The 17,519-nt window shown below is 42.4% G+C and overlaps 1 protein-coding gene across 5 annotated transcripts in view; it reads right to left on the bottom strand.

The window, feature by feature from the left end:
* Positions 1–17,519, bottom strand: part of LOC106954950 (plexin-A1) — a 219,277-nt gene that overhangs the window by 117,615 nt on the left and 84,143 nt on the right. For all 5 annotated transcript variants that reach the window (XM_015044802.1, XM_015044805.1, XM_015044804.1 and 2 more), the window contains exon 4: positions 7,668–7,808. In XM_015044802.1, coding sequence (XP_014900288.1) covers positions 7,668–7,808 — 141 coding nt within the window. The remainder of the gene's footprint in view (positions 1–7,667; positions 7,809–17,519) is intronic.

Raw genomic sequence — 17,519 nt, 5'->3', positions numbered from 1 at the left:
CAACTCTCATAGGCAACTGTAACAGAGACATGCCTGATGTGGCTGAGTAGGGATGAATATGGTTTAAGGAGATGTGATGAAAGTTGAGGAAGTTTCAAGTACATGTGACTGATGGACCGCAGCTTGATGTTTCATGCGTCACTAAAAACCACCATAGCAAACAAAGACAATCGATTTTCCTTGAGGAATGATGGAATTAGCACAAAATTATAAAAACAACTATGACATGATCTAATGGCTTTAATTTACAACAGGCTACATGTTTTTCACTTTCTTTCAGGGCAGTAGAAACATTGGTTTTCAGTTTTTAGCAATGTTTAAGCCATTTCTTTAAATTCTTGAAATGATTTGCCATCAGTTATCGGCCCATCCCTGATAAAGACACATGGAGAGGATCATGATGATGCTTTAAGTCTACATAGTGAATAATGTGTGAACCTTAGGGAAACAATCAGAAAATAAAGAGATATGCAGAAGAGCTCTTACGAACCAACAAATCGTTAGAATTGCCTGAACGAAGAGTGAAACCTCGAAAGAAGATGGCAAATGATTTACTGTTGAATTCAAGACAAGTCATTTCCTTCTATAATCTTTAACACAGGAGGAAGACGCGCCCGTCTAATTTCTCCTATTTGCTACTTCATAACTGGATCCGACGAGTGGTAGCGTGTATGAATCCGAAAGCAAATTTGATCCAAATTCAAAACAAGTCCCCGATTCGCCATGCATGACCAACTGGTAATTGTTCTACCCAGCGTGGCGTCTGGTTAAGGCACGAGACTCCAAACTGTGTGCCATTTGGAGCATTTCCACAGGCCATGCCAGCTTTGATTGGCCTTGTTCCACCACCATCAGTCAGAGCCACATCCTTCCGCACCAATCACTGTCGAGCAACAGGAGGAACAGTGTATGTCCGCTTGATGGTGATTGAGAAGAAAAGCGAGTAGGGGGAAGAGAGACACCATTAACCTCCCTATCCATCTCACCCCCTTGCCTAAGCATATCATTCTGCTCTATCGCATCATCCTCTGGGAGAAGACGGTCGAGTGAAAACAGAAAGATGAGAGAAAGACGGAGCTATCTAGCGGCAGCCGGGCTTCCATTAAGGCCGATAGCATCAAGCACAAGACAAGTGTCTGAGCATACTTCTCTGACGAGGCACATAAACACACAAAGCATTTAAAGAAAATGTGAAAAATCACAAGAGAATGATACTTGAAAGGAAAAAAGGGAGGTGAGGGGGAAAGCAGGAAACGTAATTAAGAGAATAAGAGGAAGAAAAATGTGAAACGCTTTCCCTTGAGTAAAGACAGAGACTTTCTGAATCTCCTATCATGTTTCTGAAGGAATTATTAGAATACTCAGGATTTTTTTTCCCCCCATCTTCCAACATTACATCACAGACAAGATGAGGCTTGAAAAGGGTGATTTTTGACCAAGACACATGCCTAACAGCAAATTATTTTTGCTGAATTGTTGCAGAGGGAGATAAGAAAAGCAGAAGAAATTGTTTAAGCAGTATTTAAAGTGTAGGGGGAACTGCATTCATATGCTTTTATTTGTTTAATTGCTGTCAAATTTGGAAAGTCTTGAGCTACTTCAAGTACTCCGATAGTTGTCGGAACTTTTTCCTTCATAAAATGTGCCAGAGTGTGAATGAGGCCACCGACACGCAGCGCGCAGCAGCGCATGACGAGCCATATTGTTAATCATACGCTGTGAGAGCTCATTCCTGTGCTGAGAAAAGGTGCTCTAATAGTTTGAACTCTTGTAATTGAGTGCCATATACCTACATGACTACACCCCCTCCACCGTTCCACCCCGGCCCCTCCCCTCCCGGTGACTGTACGCCTGTACCCGCTGCACCAGATCTATTAACATTTCCATAACAATGACCATCTCCTTGGTTAAAAGTCTGCATGTCTGGGGTGTGGACACATGAGCACTCCCAGAAGCTTTGCAGCAAGTAGACGCAAAAGCTACAAAAAAAAATAAAATAAAAAATATCAGAGTGCTCATAAATCTAAATGAAGAGAGGGAGTGCCTAATGGGCTTGGTTAATTAATATTAGCGAGAAAAATAATAAATTTAAATAGTGCCTCCTCTTTTATCTTACTCAGTTTTTAACAGTAGCCCATGCTTAAACACTACATTATGTGCTTGTTAACTTCAGTATTTCCTCACTCAACCAGAGTTTGATAAATTGTGGGAAATTCATCTTGAAGCCACTTACAACTGACTGATTAGCTGCATCTATCCCAGTGAAATGGCAGTCTAGACTGATGCAACCAGCTGCTTATTATGTATGTTGATGTCACTCTGTGCTAATGTGTTTGCTAACGAGATTGGCAGTGAACCAGTAATATGTGAATGTAAACAGATCAACACACACAAACACACACAGAGGACTGGTGTCTGACGAAGGCCTTTGGGGAGGATATTACTTGATGAGGCCATGTTCAGAAACCCAACAACACAAAGAAGGCCATTGTTTGGGATTGTAGTGACTCACACCAGTAGCTTGTAAATGGCACGAGAACTGTGTGTGTGTGCGTGCGTCTGTGTGTGTGTGTGTGTGTGTGTACAGTTAGGGGCTTGAGTCTTCAGATTCTTTTGAGAGATGAGAATTTTGTTGAAACATCGTTTGAGGATTTTTTTTTTTCTTTACTTAATGCATGAAGAAAGAGACAATGCAGTTGGTTGCCACGCAAACAGTCTGCAAATATTTGTGAAAGAGTAACTAAACCCCAAATGAACTCTTTTGTTGCAGTCTTTAAGTTTCTGTGCAAATTGTGACATTTTCATGTAAACCTGTTTAATTCTGCAAGCCTGACCCTCCTGGGTTAGATGATGACTAATTAATTGTCCTTTTGGCTAAAATGCCTTTGCTTTACATGACTTTTGAAGAGGTTGTAAAAAAGTTTAGAATTAATCTCATGTTTTGCATACTGCCACACATTTACTGTTATCTGTTGGGATAAACCGTAAACAGAACTTCTTATGGCCGTCTTCTTACTGCCAAAACTTGTGCAGATGATTGTGCAGTGAAACTTTCTGCTTGCTGTGTTCCTGGTTATTCATGATGTCGTTTTTCAATAATGTTCAATAACAGCTGTATTTATACAGAAATTAAATTGCACACATTGTACTTTTTTTTTTTTTCTCCAATTATGTAACCTCTGGAGGCAAGCAGCGGCACTCGATTTTACTAGAGGAAATTCATTAAAGACGGACACATAAAAATACACACATTCATATTTTTATGTCAAGTATTTTGTTCTAGCCACATATACATTGAGCTCTGTGGTTCTAAATTAAAATGTAAAAACATGTCTGAGTCTGAAAACATTTTGTGTGCGAGATGTTGCAACATTAACACATGAAAGTTGTCCTTACACACAGTTTTCCACAAGTATGTGGGGTCTGTTTCCTCTTTCCAAGTTGCTCTCCTTTGCTCCAAATGCAAGTCGCCTTCCCACACCAAAGATGAATATTCATGCTTCCAGCAATTAGCCAGTGTTGCACACTAAGGCACTACCATATTCAATAGCTGCCTTGAAAGGAACAAAGATGTGTGCGGCCATGTGTGGATGACATTGAGGCCGAGCGGAGAGAGAAAGTGGGGGGGGGGAGAAACTCTGGCTGAGGCTTCAAACGCTGTCACAGCTTCCTAACTTTGACTATAAAATGGAAAGGGAAGTGATTTGATGATGAAAAGTCTTGACTGAGCCAAGACACCATGAGATGATTTCTTACGGCGAGAGTTTTGCTCAAGAGATGCTTCAAAAAGTTGGTATTGACTCAAAGGGTGACATTGCTTTTAGTGAAGCTCGTCGTGCAGATAAAACGACTCCAGCGAAGCAGAAGCACAACAACAACATCACTGCTAACCTGGTGAAGAAAAAAAAAGAAAAAAAGAAAAAAAAGAAACAACAGGATTTGCATCCGTTAGAAGATGTGTGCGTGGAACGTTTGGAGGTGACTGAATGGATCATTGTTGCAGACGTTTAGATTTCAAAAATGTCAGCAGCAGGTGACTTTACGATGCGCTCAGACACAAAGTAAAATCTGCCACGGTGATAAACAATAAGCTTTCCAGTGAAGGACACAGAGCCAGCAGAGTGACTGCAGTCAAAAGTAAGCTGATCTAAATTTCCTGCAATAACACACCATCTCATCAAACACACACACACAGCGGGGCCCGTCTGCTCCTGCTGTCATATCCTCCATTGATAATAACGACAGTGATGAATATAGCTGGGACCGAGCGAGTCATAAATCACTAGGCCTTGCCCCCCCCCCCCCCCAACTCTGACTTACCGCCTGCGCCTCCATTTGTGTGTGTGTACCAGCGTATGTGTATGAGTGGGGGGGGACTTGTTGTAAGCTACACATCACTGGATATGTCCACTGACACCTTAATGTGCTTGGCTTGTCTTAGGAACCCCCACAGGCAACCAGATACACATACACGTGCACACGCACACGGGGTAAATACATAGGTGTGTGAGTGTGTGCATCTTTTTTAAGGAAAAGGTAGAAAAAATCTTCCATTCAGTCTTTCCACACCCATATTTCTCTAGAATGTATGATTTTCAGAGATGCACCCATTTGAAATTTGAGGTCTATTTCTGATATTCAGTGTTTTCAATGCTTTTATCTTCCAACATCCGTTCTGGTTGGTTATATTTTCTGTTTAAGGCCTATTATGTGCATTGATAAAAAAAAAAAAAAAACATCAGAGAAGATTGGGACCACAGATGGCATCTTACAGTCAGAGAGGGAAAGTAGTTATTTCCAGTGAATACGCACAGTCACTTCGTCACTGGATGATGATGAATCATCTTTGTTGGATAAAATTGAGCACATAAACAAGGAATTTGACTTTGGCTCCACAGTCTCACAGGGTGCAGAAATTAAGAGTTTGTCCTTCCTGTTATCTGCTGAAAGCCTTGCTCTCACAGACTGAACGAATGGCAGCGATATCTTAGCATGCAATTTTATTTAAAACAGCCTCTGACATCTATGTTCTTCATCTGATTTTATTTCAAATACCTCAGTGGTAATAAAAATAGCTAACTTTGAGTCTTCCTCACCCAGTACCAGCGATACAATACATTTACTGATTAACAAAACATCGGCCTTTTGAGTCAATCAAGATTGAAAACCGTCCGATTCTGGTCAACAAATAGCTTAAATATACATCTAGGACAATTTTACTACCGTTTCCAATTTGCAAAAAAAAAAGTGTTAATGTGTGTATGTGCACGCAGTTGTATGGGGGCTGCAGCAAGAGATCATTAAAAATATGGGAAAGGGATCAGCGGAATGCATTTGAGAGGAGAGGGCTCAATTTTGGCTTAGACAGAAACATTAAGTGTGTGTGTGTGTAGCAGCTGAAAAGAAGATTTTAAAAAGTAGGGATGGGGGGCATTGGTAGAATAGATGGAGGGCAGAGGATAAAGATGAGGGTAGGATGGAGGGTGAGCGAGGGGAATTGCCCCCTCGAGTCATTAGTGCTGAGGAGGAAAGGGGTGGGGGGTAGCTTGGAGGCCTGGCAATAGTAGAACCCCATTCTGCTTAACCCAAGCCTGCTAACCATTAATGGGGATCAAACACAGCGAGATGAAGAAGTGGGTACGCATGTGACAGATTGAATGTATAGTGTGTGTTTGAGTGGAGAAAAGGGCAAGCTGGATGTATAGAGGCAGAATGTTCTCAAGTGCGACAGGCTGTTCTGGAGTGTGTGTGTGTGTGTGTGTGTGTGTGTGTGTGTGTGTGTGTATGAATAAACCATTTGAATTCGAGTTTAAATTCCTATTTTGTGTTTGGGTCTACACACAACATTATCTGTCCATGTTGCCCACAGGCTCTCAGCTGCCACAAAGTGTGTTTAATCCCACTGGTGCATGTATATTAATGCATTAGCAACTGAAGATGCATCAATTAATCTGCCAGAGATCAAAACCATCCAGGTCAAATGGGAAAAACTAACAACAAAGGTTCTCCTATTGTTAAAATAAACAAAAAGAATTTAACCTCCATGATAAAACAGCAGATTTGGTCTTCATCTATAAAAAGAATAAAGTATCTATTGTCACACAATAGACTTTTAGTTTTACCGTTAAGTGGAAAACAGTTTGTTCTGCCTGTGTCATTTCATACGAGTCATGTGGTCTCTAATATTTCTAATAAAGTTCCCAGTCGTTTGTGCTCTGCTTGCTTTAAACCCGAAAAAGGGAAATACATATCACAATATGTACGCAGCCCGTAGTAATTTTGAATCTTACAGTATATATGTGCTGTTAGCATTTTGTACTTTGCGAATTTAATGAGGTAAAATGTTTGTGGGAGTCACTAACAGTTCATGATTCACACAACTAGCCCCCCGACAACACGGCCATTTACAGGTTAATTTACGTTATGAGACCTCAGTTAAAAATGTTGTCTTAGTATTCTGCTTTTTAATCAAACATTTAGTCATTATAAGGAGCTGGTTTAGAAAGTTTATTGATTTTTGAGAGTGAACTTGCATTATTATGCCATTACCACCGTATTACTTGAAATGGTCTCAAAATTACAATATTATCGTTTATCGTAATAACTTCTGGGACAATTTATTATCCAGCAAAAATGTTTTATCATGACAGGCTAGTGCTGCAAACTGCTAATTAGCCTGCAGACTTCCTTATGCTTTCAGACCTCAGCTCTTTGGTCGCTGGTTGGAAAAAACCCAGACAGTCACGGTGTTGGAAGTACAGGAGCGCCATCCACCACTCCCAATAAGGTGACCCTGTTTAAAATCTACAGTTGATAAGCTGCTAGCTAGCATGCAAGCTCTTCTATAGATTTCAGCTTAAAATCTTTGTGTTCACTGCTAAACAAATTGGTATGTGTAATCGTACCAACTCGTGCCTACACATACAGCTTTCACTCCAGGAACAACCAATTTTACTGTACACCAAGAAATATCTTCCCATTATGCTGAACCCCACTTTCCTTTCCTTTCTCTTCCCTCCATCTCTGCATCCTTCACTCACAGCACTAATGAGACAGAAAAACGAGGGGAGCAGCTGGGCCTGGGGAGCGACAGGGATGCGACATGCTCTCCTCTTCTTCCTCACTTCCCTGCCTCTTCCTCCATCTAGCTCACCATTAAAACAGAACAACCTTCACCAGAGGTGGGGGCTGCAAATGACCACTTGAAAACACACACACACATCACATGTGACCTGTAACACTCCCTATATGTCTCAGTGTGTGAAATGTCTTGATTATAAGCAAACTGTCAGAGGGGTAATGTGTAGCTGGGCTGAATGCGTGCTGCCTTGCAATTAAATCCAGTGGGGATGCACTGTGCAGTGATTGTGCAGTGGGGAGGAAGGTTAAGATATACACAAATAATGGCTAATGGGGGTGAGATCTGCTCTGGACAGCTGGTAATAAGGCTACTTTGGGGGAGCTGATGTTTCAGGCCAATTAAATTGCGAGTGAATGTAAATCACCTGTGGTGGGAAATTTAATGAGGCACACTGTTGATAGCTACATATGTGTGTTTGTGTTCAACACATGTAGGAATTTCAGTTGCCTACTTCTTCTGGATCGCAGCTGCACAGGGAGAAGCGATGGACGCAACATCTGCAGAGCATTTGCAGCAATAACCTCACCTGTCTGTCAGTCAGAGTGTAGATATGCTGCAGGTCAGGGCTGAACAGCATGTCTCTCAGTAAAGGACTTCCTCCTTCGCTGACGGTCACCTTCTCGTAGAGCACCGCCGGACGGCTGGAGCTCACAGAGTTCACCAAGATCTGCGAGGAAATACACAGGAAAACCATGTTAGATGTGAACTGGGAAAACTCCTCAGCTTTTTTGATTTTGCAAAGTTTTCAAAAGATACCATGCTTATTTCGTCATTAGAACCCATTGAGATTAGGCGGTCCAGATCCAGATGAAGTCTCATCTGAATCAAACCTACTCGTACGATTCAGCCAGTAACTTTTTAACCTCTGCAATGTGAAGTCACAGTTCTCCCTGCAGCTCTTTCAGCATGCATGACAACTGCAGCTTGAGAACTGATGTAGCTGAAGACTGCAGTTCTCAAGAAACGTATCATAAAGGGATCCAGATCCAATAGCCTCCCCACTCAAGTCATTTTTGTATAAATAATATTCTGCACACAGGATTGATCTAAGAAAAGTGTTCATCCACATGAACCTGCTGAAATACACCATTGGCAGTGTTTTCAGCATGCCAAGCCTACAGGGGGCAGTGCAGGGTAAAGCGAAAACCTATGTCAGCCAATCACAATCCTTCAAAACAACTATGACTTCCTGTTAGGAATGAAACGCCAGGAGGTTAAATTTGTGTGGACATACAGTGAGGTTCAACGACTTAAATACCGTGTTAGAATATAAAGTTAATGAATAAAACACAAAACAATAAACTGGGAAGCACTATTTTTCCTTTATAACTCAACGTATTAGAGCAACTGGGCTTGTAAAAAACAAAGCAAAAAGTGAACAAACATAAAAATCAGCACCTCTGTGATAGAAGTCCATTTGCCTCCACTGCATTCCCAAACAATAGTGTTCACATATGTGACGCCAGCACATTATTTGTTACCGACTATAATGCACAGACCTCTAAATTTCTGGTTTCCCATATACGTATGCAAACACGTGAAAGGAGAATTCCCAAATCTCCACTTTGGTCTGAGTTTTTATTAATAATCACTTTTAGTGATTATTAAATGGAGTTTATAAGTGGATGAAAGGCCAAAACACATAAAACTTTATGTGGTTTCCCAGATATCCGGTTCCGTATGGACTAGGCCTCAGAGTTCCCGACTAAACTCCTTAGTGTAAAATTTGAAATTTTATACCGGCCAGATCTCCAGTGAGCCTTTTGCAGCGAAAATTTAAAAAGAAAATATTTTGACATGCATAGTTTGCAAAGCTGCATCACAGGCTTTGCAAATATTTTTTGATGAATCTAAAAGAAGATCCAGCTTTCCCCGCAACAACCAAAAACCTCTTTCTGAGTTTCAGTCATAAACCTACAAAGACGAGCCCCCCTCCCTCCCCCCTTTCTGAGCTGCCTTCGGTCATTCATAAATTACTGATCAAAGCTTGCAACATCCCGCTTTAAAATACTCTCTGGCTTGCATTGCAGAACCAAAGAAAGCATGAAGTGGAGCTCTATAGCATCAATACAGAGCATAAAACAAGAATCATAAAACACCTTTTTTTTGTGCGTGTGTGTGTAAGAATGCACTTATTTGGATGAAAACCTGCCCAGCTAAAGCTGCCGTGTAAACAACCCTAACTGCTCAGGAGCAAACATCAGCACGCTCACAAAACAGCCCATATGGAAACACTCAGATTTTATTTCTTAGCTTCCGCGAATAATTTGCCCAGATTTGGAGCGTAATGGTGCAGATACAAGATAGGAGATTGGCTGGCCGAGATGGCTGTGAGCCAAATCCATCTCAGCAGCAAATGAAAAGTGCGGAGCGACGGGGGTGTGGAGGGGGTGGGCTGGGACGAGCGTCGGCTCTCTATTACCGAGCTTTGTAGGCCGGTGCCGCTATCAGCCCTCAGTGACAAGGGAAGGACAGCAGGCGATGAGTTGCTGGGAAATGATCCTGAACACACACGGAGACAAATAGGTTCACATACAGGTAGATGGGAAGAAAAGAAAAAAAACGGTAAGATGAAAGCCGACGTACACAGAAAGAGACGGATACGTATGGTAATGCTGTTTGTGCTTTGATGTGTACATACACGCAGAGACGGGGAGGTGTGAGGGGGGGAACACATGACTGGGTGCTGAAAACACACACTTTATAATGGAAGAATTTATTTACAATCTCACCAAAAGAAACCAGAGGCAACAATCCCATTATCTCTCTCTCTGCCTCTGTGTGAGAGTGCGTGTGTGTGTGTGTGTTTGTGAAACAGAGCGAGATAGAGAGATAGAGTGAAAGAGCTCATAAGGCTGTGATAAAGCACTGGAGATGAGAGGAAATATGGATGTTATTATCTAGATAATGGGGCCGTAAACAAAGGATACATTTCATTCAGGGATGGCTTGCAAACGCGCACCGCTGCACGGTTTATACGTCCATACAAAGAGGTTGATATGCAGAGGGAGGAAAAGAAATGCTTTTCTTCGCCGAGCTCCCTGCATCCTACAAAATATGAGACTTTTCCAGTTCACTGGCTAATGACCAGTCCGAGCTCAGACTGGTTCTGCGCACAGAAAGATGAGATAATACAGAGAATGAAAGGCGGTCTGTCAGCCTTCCTGTTTTCTGTTCGAGTCCATCTGCTTGTCGTTCTGTGCTTTCTCTCGGTTTGCAAGATCCCCAAATTACAAACTGATCTCATCATCCAATCTTTGTCTCTGCCCACACCTCGTTCTGCGCCTCTGACACTGAAGACCCAGTTCATCCGCATCGCAGACACTTCTCAAGAAAGAATGACGACGAGGGAGAAGGGAACGCTGGACGGCGGCGATGGAGCAAGGGTAGGTGACGTGGAAAAAAAAAAAAAAAAAAAAAAACAAACCACAGGGAAAAAATTGTTTCAATCAATTTGTCCTACGGGCGCCGCAGCCAAGGCTGGCCGGAGAAACAGGCAGACAACAAAAGAGTGAGGGATGCAAGAAGTGAACAGACGGGTGGAGGAATGAAAAGGTGGGTGTATTAGACACATGAAGGACGTCTAATTAAATCAAACTGTGCCTGGGAATGCTGCGTTTAATCTAGTAAGGTTAAGCAAATGTGTGCGCTGGCGAGCTTGGTGGCATCACACACGCATTTTGTTGCTTTTCATATTCATCTGCAACCCGTATTAATGTGCAAAAGTCAGCTTGATTTACAAAACGAGGAGTGTATCCCTCCCATCTGTGTGTACGCCGAGCATTGTGAATGCACATAAACCAGGCTGAGAAATCAATTCAACAGTCTGCAGTGACAGGAGAAGGTGCCTTAGTTTCATTGTTTTCTCTGTATTGCTTAGCTCTCCACTAAGTGCTTGATGGATGGCTTCGCAGAATGATGCTGTGCTTGTGCTTTCAAGTCAAGCTGCAATCCTATTCTCTTGTCAACATGTATAATGTAACATTAACAGACTTTAAACACATTAGAGGCATCGCTATAAGTAAGGGGAAAGGAAAACAGGAAGGAGAAAGCAGAGAGATTGACTCACAATGCCTGAAAAAAACAAATGAGAAAGAATATGGCACAAATCAGACATGACCATTCATCTAAAGTAAAACAACAGGCAGGGCATGGAGAGCACTAATCAGAGAAGCAGCTAAGAGACCCATGTTAACTCTGGAGGAGCTGGAGAGATCCAGGGCTCAGGTGAGATAACCTCCTAACAAATGTTAAGCTTCAGGACAAAGAGGCAAAAATGAAGGTGCTTAAACATGACATTTAAAGATTAGAAACTTGGTTTGTGGCTACTAAAAGAACTCCAAATCTTAAATTCTTTTTCACTCCATCTTTGGTAAAGGTTGCCAGTTTAAAAAAAAAAAAGGAATAAATGGCGATAAAGAGACAGAGATAAAGAGGAACATCTTGCTCTCTGGAGAACGCTGCCCCTATCACACAGAAATAAAAATCTGATACAATGACAAAGGAAAGTTTGTTTCAGGGTAACTTCGGCTGCAAAAGTGGACTGTTTCCAACTTTCCTCGACATCCCTACGGACTTTATTACCAGACATTCAGAAACCCTGCATAATCCCTGTGAGAGAAAATACGACTGCAAGTAAATAAACCAACAACAAACAATCGCCACAATGCAACATTCCTGAATACCACCTATAATCCTCCTCCTACAACATCTAACATTCATTTCTCATCTGTACTATTAGCATTAACATCTCCCCTCTGCCTGCCGATCCACCAAAAAGCCCCCGGTGTTGGGTTTTATCTGTGCCAGGCAGGCCTGGTTAGCTCTGATAGAAATACTGGATAGCTCGCTTGCTGATTGGGACGGCTGGCAATGCGAGGCTGAGAGAGGTGAGTGATAAGACAGTGGCACGCCAACAAAAATGACGCCTGTCATAGCCGTGAGTTAGGAGAGATGGAGCGTGAGTTAATTTCAGATTTTATAACATGGATGCGCCTTATGGGATGAAAACGAGAGGGAACGAAGGGAGGAGCTCACACAGGGAGTGGCTGAGGAAGCCAAGAAGGAGTCCAGCAGAAAATTGTTGCTCTGGGGTGTGAACTGAAAGGAAAGGATGAAAAGCATTAAGAGAAGGTAAAGAAAAGGGATGGAGCGGTCCATCATAATTAAAATCAAACCGAACAGAGCAACACATTCCAGGTGTTGCCATATAGATCTGAGAGGTGCGGCAGCACGAAGTTTACATCATGGGCTAGACGTTTCACAGCAAAGTGTGAACGTAAATGCGCAGACCTCCACCAGCCCGAACAGCATAAAGAACGTACACGGCAGAAACTTGACAATAACTATGTGCAGTCGCGCATAATTGCAACAGGCCTCTGCATTCCTGCCTTTGATGTGACAGGAGGCCCCATAGTAAAATGTGCATGTGTTTAAAGAGGAGCCCGGTAAAGTGGGGAGTTTAACATGAAGCTCTGCAGAACAAAAGGAAATGAAAGGAGCAGCATTATGGTGATGATGACCAGGAGAGGAGTCGCGTTCAACAACGACCGAACTAAAGGATGTGGTCATGGGAAGGTTGATGGAGTGAAAACAGAGTGATTCAGTGACATGACTTGGATACCTCGTCCTGGCACATTAGCAAGGCCTCAATGCTGTTTTTCTAATCATACAATATGATTTCAAGCTGCAGAAGAACTATAAAATGGCCATCTAAAGAGGAATTTTAAGCTTAGCATTTAAAATCATTATAGACAAAAAAGGAACATCTCTCGATAATAAGGCTTTATTCCAAATGTCATCATTATTTCTAAAGCAAGGAGGCATTTCCATCAGGCAAACACAGCCTGGATAATGTTTGCTTCTTGTGAAATTCTCTGATTCCATCTTTTTTTTTTTTTTTTTTTTTTCCTTTTTTTGCTCGTCTTAGCAGTTTTCTATCTCTAGCACTGGTATTCGGGTAGGAGACTGGAATCACTCTCGTCTTATCGCATCGCGAGCTTGGCGGGATCTGGGTTGTGCGAGAAAAACAGATCTATCAGCTGCTCTTAAACAGCAACAGATGTGATGGAAAACACCCATTTTTCTTGCTAGATATGTGTGTGTGGTTCAGTTTCAAACGGAGATCCCTGGTTCCTCTGCTCCATATCTGTGTAAATACCATGCAAATATAGTATGTTCACTCAGTTCAATGAGAAATTCATAGAGTCCCATATGTAATGTTTGCTAATAACACAGTCGTTCCTGTGTATTTTTTGAAAGAACAATCCAATGTTAACCATTTATGGACACCTTTATCTAATTATTAAACCTTCAGCTACAATGTGAGACTTTTGACCTTCCCAAAAAACACAGCAGAAACACACAGGCACATAAACTGTTGCCAAGGGAGATTCTTCTTCATGTATAGCAGAAAGTGTGCATATATATGTCCATCTGATCCATGACTGGCTGTCTTCTAAAGGTGGAAGCAGATGGACCAGCACACATGAGCGATTGCCATGATACATCTATGGGACAAATCCCCCACTGCCACCACACAAACACACGGGCCCGACACATCGATGGGCTTAGAGTAAACCTTAACCATATGTAGGTCAGACATTTGGATACCAGGCAGCCTTTGCCTCATTAGAACCATGACAGACTAAGAGGCATGGTGACATTGATGGAGGAGATGGTGCCCTCGAACATATCTGCTCGCACACAAACACAGGAATGTGAGGCAGTCGGCTATCAAAACACTTCAGGACTGGTTTGTTTAACGCTGTGAGAAGAAAAGAAAAAACTATCAATCTTTCTGAAAACTTACTAAGTTAATTCATTCATCAGTTCAGTTTACACTTATAGGATCGATTCACAACAAATGTCACCTCAAGCGACTTTACACAAACAAGTCTAATTTTATGTAGAAAAATACAATCAAATCAATGTCACCGTAACAAATTCAAATGCTCACTGTAATTGTTCCTATTACACAGAAAGCAGAAAGAGGAACGCTTCGCTCGCCTCCTCATTTTACTAACTTAAACATATTTATTAATGCAGACAGAACACAGAGGATGCATAAATAGAGTTAGAGTTCCAAGCATTTTGCAAAAGCAGGAAAGAGATAAAGACCATACATTTAAGACAGTGGGTTAAAGCCTGAAAATATTTTTCAAAACTTTCCTTCTAATCTTCTTCCATACTTATCCAAACCGGAATAATGCTGAATCCAAACTGCAAACTCTTTTGAACGTTTCCCTCATAATTTTAGTTTGTTGCAAACCCTGATGTTTCAGGCCTGACTGCACCCGACGCATCCCCATCAGTCAACGAGATCAGATCTGGGTAATCTGCCCAACTCTTTCGTATCACTTTACCTGCACTTCTGATCCTCATCGACTAGATTTGGTATTCATCCACATGTCTGCACCGTTATTACTCGCGTGTGCGTGCGAACCTGTGGCCTTTCACCAACAGTGCGCGCTAAAGGTCACAGTCTTCCTCAAGACGCAGCTGCAGAAACATGCAACAGGCTGCGGACAGCTGGATGGGAAGAACAAAGGCCCGAGCTACATGTGGCATTATTCTGTCGCCGTGCATCAACGCATACAATGTACAGTAAGTACGCCGCCCACAGCAAATTAAACCTATTCATCACTGCTTAGGACTCTAATTCCCACACTCGCTGAAATTAAAAAGACGCCGCCGTTCCTCTCTATCGGCTCCATCGTCTTTCTTTCCTTCCGTGCTCATGAATTCATCTCCTTCTCTCACCTGAGCATTCCCGGCATCACTTTATCTCTCCCTCTTCCTCCCTCTCTGCGTCTCTTCCTGAGAATTAAATGCCTTTAGCGAGCAGTCGTCAGATAAGTGCATGTAGCGAGTTGCTAGACACGGCGCAGCGGCAGCATTTCATCTTCCGACCATCACTAAATCACACTAACTCAATCATCAGCATGGAGCGAGCTACACAAACGCACACACACACACGCACAGCTGCGAGTGTGAGCCGCGCCACGTCTAGAGAGGTGCTTTACTATGACTGATTTTATCAGCTGTCTTGCAAACGGGGGGAAGAAATTGCACCACAACATTATCATATACAATAAGATGAGGTTGCAAGATAGACGTCCAATTGAACGCCTTTTTAGTGTCGCAATTCAAATGAGAAAAGACCTCCTCTTACGCCGAGATGCAACACAAATCCCTTATGGGATATCTCACCCGAAACAATATTACACATTTACATCAAAGGCTGCTGAGAGTGTAATTTGCGTTAAAGAAGTAACATGCGCCTCAAATTTAATATGTGCATGTGCACATGAGCAGAGCAACTTGTCACATTGCTGCTCCTGCAGTGAGGCAGGCGCTTCTGGATGACTGCAGAACGTCTGAGTGAGCGAGGAGGAAAAAGAAGGGAAAGCTCTGCTAACAAGCTGCTTGCTGCCAGCATTATCGCAGACAGGAAGGTGGAAAAACTAAACAAAGATTGGAAAGAAAGCTTAATGCAATGAGGTGGGACCAATGCAATCATGCACATGGTCTCTGTGCCTGTGTGTGGCGTGTGTGTGTGTAGTTTTGCAAAAGCGTTTGGAGTGTTTGCATTGAGTGTGAGTAGGAGTAGAGGAGGCTGAAGTGTGTGCTTGCTTTTCTATGCACGCATTTGCATGAGAATAAAAGCACTTGTGTACAGTAAATACATTATTAAGTCAGCGATAAGAAGAGCAAACAAAGAGCATAAAGCACACACACGCTCTCCTGCTGTTGACGTGAAACTATGCGGCACGGCTTGACCCGCCATTTACAGACTGCATCAGCCATTCACTGGGATTATAGCGAGCGGGACCTCATCTTCAGCTGTAATTACCGAGGCAGGTGTGCGCGCGAGTGTCTTCCTATGGGAGAGCCAAAGTGATTACATGGCCACTGGTGCCTCTAATAACATCTTTTAGTGGGAGGGGAGAAGGAGAAAGGACGGGTTGGGGTAAGATGAGTGATTTCCATCTTTCTTGGGGACGACCGGGAAAATTCTAGGGGCTGTTTTGACTGCACTGTCTGCTTCCCGAGTGTGTGTGTGTGTGTGTGCAGATGTTTGCAATACATGTAACACAAGACTCTAATGGGGGAGGCATGGTGGAAACCACATTTTGGAGTGACGGTGTGCCAAACCATTCCAGGCCGCAAACTGCCAGCCACAGTCTCCGCTCTGCTCCTTACGCTTCGCCCTCCTCCGCTGAACAGACTTCTGGGAAAGGCTACCACGGTCACGCCAATCTTCTCTCTTTCCTTTTATTTTCGCATTTGTTTTGACACTTTGTTTCTTCTGTTAATCTGCCTCTTTTCTTCAAGTGCCATCCCTAAGCGGCATTTTCATCCTCTATTATTCCAAAAACACAGCCAAAGAGGAAACGCTCTCAATAGTCTAAAGTAAACCGGCTGAAGAGCTGAAAAACCAAACGAGCGCAAAGTGGAAGAAAGTTAGCACAGGAACCTTAAATTTGCGATTTTAAACATTTATGGACAACAACATGCAAAGTTTGGCAGCTATAAAGCCAGTGGAATGTCGATGGTGTTTAAAATGAGCTTTTATAGTGCGGTTTAGGGTGATTTATAGCTTGTGGTCGGGCTAGTCGGTACTTCATCTTGGAGAAGCAGTAAACAGGAACACAAGCTTTTGTGCTTTTTCTGCATCTTTGTTTTTCTTCCTTAATATTAGGTTTGAGACTGTTAATCAGAGCATGCATGTTTTGTTACATAACACTCACAGACATCTGAATTTTTTGGAGGTAAACTAACCCAAACTGCTCTATAACTGTACGTGTTAATAGGCCTTTGAATTTACCCCCACGTGTCACTATGTTGTAGCTTTTGGCACAGAAAAAGTTTTAGCATGTCTGTACCAGCTTAGCACGCAGTGACAGAAAGTTTTACCCGTTCTTTGCAAACTGACTTTCAACTCAGCCAGATCGGATGGCGAGAATCTGAATGGCAACTTTTAAGTCTTGCCACAGATTCTCAGTTGGAGTCAGATATGAACTTTGACTTCTAACACCATGAATAAGCTCTGATCCTTGCAAAGCAGCTCTGATAGCGAATGTCCTCCAGAGTCTTGAGCATCTTTGATTCTTAATGGCGTTTCTTCCATGTACTTCACTCCATCCATCTCCTAATAGATTGTGACCAACTTACCAAATGTCCGATTCAGTCTGGTCGGACAGACTTCCACATGTTTGTTGGGTGCCTACACAGCTTATGGCTTCTGGCAAACTCCACATGGTGCTTCTTATGACTTTCTTTAATGTTTTTTTTTTTTTTTTTTTTTTTTTTTTTTTTTTTTTTTTTTTTTCTTTCCCCCACACCTAAAAAAAAAAAAAAAAACAAAAACACATTT

The sequence above is a fragment of the Poecilia latipinna genome, unplaced genomic scaffold (genome assembly GCF_001443285.1).
Source record: "Poecilia latipinna isolate Pla-1442-1.1 unplaced genomic scaffold, P_latipinna-1.0 Scaffold692, whole genome shotgun sequence".
In the NCBI taxonomy this organism is placed as follows: Eukaryota; Metazoa; Chordata; class Actinopteri; order Cyprinodontiformes; family Poeciliidae; genus Poecilia; species Poecilia latipinna.
This window is presented reverse-complemented; position numbering and strand designations above follow the sequence as displayed.